This window comes from Morone saxatilis, unplaced genomic scaffold, assembly GCF_004916995.1.
Source record: "Morone saxatilis isolate NCDOM2014 unplaced genomic scaffold, NCSU_SB_2.0 Contig22, whole genome shotgun sequence".
NCBI classification, from domain to species: domain Eukaryota; kingdom Metazoa; phylum Chordata; class Actinopteri; family Moronidae; genus Morone; species Morone saxatilis.
The window spans coordinates 15887911-15893844 of record NW_023339785.1 but is presented as its reverse complement, the minus strand read 5'-3'; the positions used below and the strand labels follow the sequence as shown (position 1 = coordinate 15893844).

General features: G+C 41.0%; 1 protein-coding gene across 1 annotated transcript in view; it reads right to left on the bottom strand.

The window, feature by feature from the left end:
- The window catches only part of LOC118333637 (A disintegrin and metalloproteinase with thrombospondin motifs 2-like), a 109908-nt gene that overhangs the window by 54487 nt on the left and 49487 nt on the right, over positions 1-5934 (bottom strand). Inside the window, exon 3 of the mRNA XM_035669371.1 lies at positions 5327-5507. Within this exon, the coding sequence (XP_035525264.1) occupies positions 5327-5507 (181 nt within the window). The remainder of the gene's footprint in view (positions 1-5326; positions 5508-5934) is intronic.

Genomic DNA, 5934 nt, shown 5'->3' with positions numbered 1-5934 from the left:
TGTGTGTGTGTGTGTTCAGAGCACACATGTGAGAGTATTTTTGCGCCTGAATATGTGTTTGATCTTTCGTGTGTGTATGTTTCTGCTTGGCTGCATGAGTGCGTGTTTTACCCACTGCCCAATATTACACCCATATTATAATAAAGCATTACACATTATTGCATACATAAAACACACCTTCTGTAAGTAATGCAAGCTGTGAGACAGAGTATGGTGCCGCTGCTTTGTCAACCTGAAATAAGCGGCAGCTGCTGCAGCAATGTGGCCAGAGCTGATCCACCAGCTGATCTTAGACTGGTACCTTTAACCAATTTTATCTGATGGATACAAAACTTATTATACAATTTCTGTTAGGGGAATTAAATCAAGCAGAAAATGTTTTTGATAAAAGAAACATTTATTTTCACACACTGAATCCTGTGCAAATCTTACTTGAATGGTTTCCAATTAACACCTTATTTGCCTGAATAGGCTATACTTACATTTTGGACTGCTATCTTCAGCTTTACAGCCCATATTTATCCACACCATAATGGTTCACTGAAGTTTGTATTTCCAGATTCTGGAATTTCCCGCCAAACATTGGGTTTTTGTTGCTAAAAATGCTCAGACTCAGACAAGCCTTGGCAAATTACATTGTTTACATAGGCTATATACAGTGAAGGAATTCTCCTCTAAAACCAATGATTTTAGAGCTTTAAAAAGCAGCCTAAAGGCACTCAGGACACATTGCTTTGGGGTGAATGGGAAGACTGTGTTGGAATGGGAATATGTTACTTTAGGGAACTGGGGCAGGTAATGGAAATGGAAAGATGCATCTGGTATTTTGAGGAACCTGTTTGTTTGTGTATATTCAATGTATTTGCAATTAAAGCAAATGTCCTGTTTATTACAAATATAGTGGTCAAACAATCATGACAGGTTGTAAACAAGTTAATCTATTGAAATCACTGTATTTGGCGGTAAAAGGAAAAGTGAGCACACCAGAAAAGTCGCCCCTCTATGCACAACCACAGTAGGACAGTGGAACTGGATGTTTGCAACGGACATTTCAGTAATAAATGTACTGTTTATCTCTGTCTTCTCTTTCTTCTTTCTCTTCTAAAGAATGTACTTAGCACAATCTCTTAAATAAGCCTCATAATGACATCAGAAAAATGTCACCTTTCTGGCGTTTTCAGATGGCTATTTGGGATTCAAACAAGAGGCACGCTGTACTGAAAAGCATCTTCTGGGACCCACTGTTACATCCTGAAGAGTTCAGGCCATTTATGTGTTGTGTGTGTGTGTGTGCTCACATCTCTAAGTGCTTAGTCACAAGTCTCCTCTTGAAAACCCTTGCACCGTATGACTATCCTTGTGTCACACCAGCACCAGAGACAGAGCAGGGAGGAGGGAGTAAAGTGAGAGAGAGAGACAGAGAGAGATACAGAGAGAGTGGGTTCTCGAGGGAGCTCCCTTCATTTTCTGGATGCAAGAGGCAGACATTAAGCTACAGTGACTACCACCACTGACCTCTGTCTGACCCTCTCCAACTTCCCCTCAGCTCAGGCCCAAGCTGACGCGTCATTGTATCGGTGCTGTGCGATGTGGCATACCTAACGGTGACTCACATCAGCAGAACAGTAAAGCACAATACAGTACATGACAAAAAATACAAGAACAGCAGCGCCTGAGGGGTAAAAACGAATGCTGGCTCTGCGCAGATGCATGGGGTCCTGTGTAGTTGCCTCAGTCCTCCGCCTAGTGTCAGTCCACCACCTAATTCCATCACTTTGCCCCAGAGGCTGCAGGGAGTCTTTCTGCCCTGAACAATACAGATCTCTGAAATGTCAATGAAACCAAGTCAGCTGCAAAGGACTACATGTTTGTAAAGCAATTCTATAACCTATTGTGTATGCAAGTTCAGAGCTGAGCTGAATGACAGTTACCATGCTACCAAAATATAACAGCCCAACATGATACTTCTGTAATGCTCAAATACGTAAATAGTAAGAAAAAAGTAAGAAAAGATCTATTTATAACAATTATAACATATAAAAAGGTGAGTTTTATGCATTTATGTGAGAGTTTAGTCCAGCAGACTAGGTGAGGGGGATTATGGGAAAAAGCCCTGTGGTAGTCCATCTGTTTTGGCATGTCTCAGTACCCTGGACACAGCACTGCAATGGCACGCATACACATGCTTGTATACACACAATTAAAGCAACACACCCACACAGACAGACAAAATACTAAACCCCACCCTCACAGTGGGGGTGTCTGCAGACACCAGAAAGCAAAACAAGAGTTTGTTTGGGGCAAAAAGGTAGCAACAGACCATAAACAGGAAATACAATTAGCAGAACAGAGGGACATTGATCAAAACCACAGATAAAAGAGGGAGATAAAATGAAACTATAAGGGGCAAAGAAAAGACAGATTGAAGGATGGAGCTCTGTCCGCCCCAGCAAAAAATGAATGGCAATCCTTCGTTTTCTATTGCCGCAGCGATTAATTGACGAATGTGCCACATTAATAATAAAGCTTGCTCTCTCCACTTAGGACATTGATTCACACCTCCTCAGCTTATGGTGTAAGAAACCGATCAATCTCGCTCTTTCTTCATCTCTCTTTCTCTCCTTTTTGAGCTCCTCTATTACCTTGCTAAATATAACTTCCTTCCCTCTGTCTTTAGCCAGGAAATGAGTCCAGCATTCAATAACTGGCTGTGAATTAAGCAGGCTTGGCGAAGGAGATCTCCAGAAATGATTGATTGATTATTAATTAATTCGCTAATGTCCCTGATTGATCTACAAGGGGAGTGATTGTCTGAGAAAGAGAATATGAGGGGATGAAAGAGAAGAGGAAAGGATCGGATTTGGTTTCAACAGGACAATAGAAGGGAAAAGAAGTGTAAAGGCAGTAGGATCTATAATGTGCTTCCTATGTGTCCGTGTGGCTGTGATTTTACAGTGACATGATGTAACAACTGGAAGGTAAACCTGTGTTTACATAATGTTGTGGTCTAGAATAGCTAAGACAAAGATAAAAAGGAAAAATACAAGAGAAACGAAGAGAGAGAGAGAGATCCACATCAAATGCTACTGGGAGCAGCACATGCCTGCTTGTCTGTCTGTCTGTCAGTCTGTCTGTCTGCTTAGCCTTGAAAATCCCAGCACTCAAAGCCAGACGACCACAGAACTCATGCCCACTCCACACATGCACGCACACAGACACACACACACACACACTGTGGCCTGTTCTAGCCTACGCTATTGATCTGCACCCCACTCTTCATTAGAAAGAAGGATTCAAAGGCAACAAGGAGCAGTGAGACGTGTTGTGTGTGTGTCGGTGTGCATGAATGTGTGTTCAGAAGTGTAAATGTATGATCAAGGGAGTTGTGTAAGCCGCGTGTGGTTACATCCTGTGTGTTTGTGTGTGTGTGTGTGTGTGTGTGTGACTTTCTGTATAGGGTTTTTTTCAGTTGGTGCATGTGTGTGTATGTATGTGGATGTACTGCCAGGTATCAGTAACAGTGGGAGCAGATCTGTGCTACTCTAATGCAGTCTGTCCTCACTGGGTGTTCCTATGGAAACTCTCTCTCTCTGTATATTATTAGACATTCTTGAGTCAACTGCTCAGAATAGGAAGACACAGATCACATCTTTTGCGATACACTCGTTATAAAGCGCTTCGACTCAGCTCCTGTACAACATGGGAGACTTGATTCTTTGAGAATATTTTTTTGCTTTGGTGATTAGTTGAGATGCAGACTCTTGCACCGGCCAGGGTCACGATTGATTGACTTGTAGGCATCAGATCAATCACGGTGATTGGACAGCCACTTCTACTGACACAAGCCTGAGGCATGCATTGCAGTAATATTTTTCCCAGCAAGTCAATTTCTTAAATCCCTGATAGCACAGCTTACAATACTGAAAATCTTTTTTCTTTCTTTCTTTACACCTTTTCAAAAACTTCACATACACACAAAATAAAATAAAATAAAATCAGGAAGACGTAATTCTTCAGCAAAAATAAACATTTTTCCTTGGTTGTATATATTGTTCTTACTCTTCATCTTCCTCAACAGTGTATCATACAAATTAATCATTTCTATTTTTATGACTCGTTAATCTATTTTTATTTCGTTTTCAGAAGTAGCAGAAAGGGAACTACATATTTTTTCATTCTACAACCTTGCGTTGTAAATGACAATAAAATAACCTTGAATCTCTGAATATTTTAGTGTACTGAATAATAAGCAGCATAGCAATTTAAATAAAACCCTTAATATTATTTATCATTTATCTTACTGCAGATACTGAATACACTTCATGCTTCAGGTTTCCTCATGTGAACTTATATATGGAATTTTCTATGGTCGGTGTATTAATTAAAGTTTGACATAAGTTGCAGACTAATAAGTGAGTCACACTACATGCAAGTGTTATCTATTGAATGAAGATGAATTAATTTGACTCAAGGATAATTCCTTGAAGCAAGTTCAACAATTGTAAATTAACTGTAAAGAAATAAGATTTGGGAGTAATACGAGATACAAAGAGATGAATAGATGAATTTTTATGATGAAAATATAATTTTGCTTGTGCGATAATGTTCAGACCTTGGGTATTAAAGCCTATTTGAATACACATTTGCCTTCCCTCCTTTTAATCCTAGAGCCTACATGCTATGCCAAAGTCTAAGTATTATGCTTCCTCTAAAATAATAGCCCTTCTTGTTGTTTCAGTTCATTTATTTCATCTGTAGAGTGGAAAATGGAGGCAGACACAAAGAGAAACCAAAGCCTTGAGTGCCAGCTGTTAATTGTTAAGGCAGCATATAATTCTATAAAAGAGAGAAGGCTGCTACCTTACCAGTCAAACATGCATGTCTCCATATGTCACTCCTTTACCACTGGAAAATTAGTGCAGTGACAGGAGGATGCATTTAAGTGTGAGTATGTGTAATCTTTTTGACAGCAGGGTATGCTCACGCTGTGAGTCACTGTCTTTGCATACAATAGTTTGATATGATTATATAACCAGGTGTGGATGAGGGAAGAATGGTTTAAGATGCTTGTTTATTTTGGTGTAGTGTTTCAGGATTTCAGGAGGAGTACATTAATGACAACAAAAAGTTTAGATGAATACTTGCTTGCTTGGCTTGAAATTAAGTGTGTAAATGAAGAAGGACTTCAAGGGCATTAAATCACTACCACGTGTAGCTATTGGAGAAGATAGAGTTAAACAGAGCAGAGTGCTGAAGTGTGCATGAGAAACATCCAGTGAAGGGTGCATAAAAGTGGAGGGGGGCACAGTGGGAGCCACAGACTGACCTCTGGAGTGGTAGTCTGCCGCTGTGCTGCTGATGGGCGCTTTCTTTACGGCTGAGGAGCGATAGACGATGTGCGTCCTTCCTCCTCCACCTCCCTCAGCCTCCTCCTCTTCTATGACTCCATCGCCCCTCTCCACAGGCTCGATAAAAAACTCCTCTTGCTCCATCCTGATCATACCAGCCTGAAAGAGAGTGTGGAAAATTAATTGGATGACATAAATGTGCGTAGGTGAACTCTGACATCATGTTAATGCGTGTCAGTCCCTCATCTCATTCTCGTCTCCATCCTCTTCTTCACATCCTAGCTTTCCCTGACAGTTTAAAGAGTTCCTTTTCTTTACTCCACTGCTTTGTTATGGGCATGCTGGGAGAAAAGACAAGAGAAGGGGACAGCAGTGATCCTCCTGGGGCCTTCGCAAAGGTCCGGAGTGACACCTGACATCTAAAATGGCCAACACAACAGCAGGAGATGAGACTGTCTCACTCCCATCCTGGACTAACACATTCTGTCAGGTAATTCCCCATGTCTGCGTTTACACACACACACACACACACACACACACACACACACACACACACACACACTCACTCTCACACACACACACACAA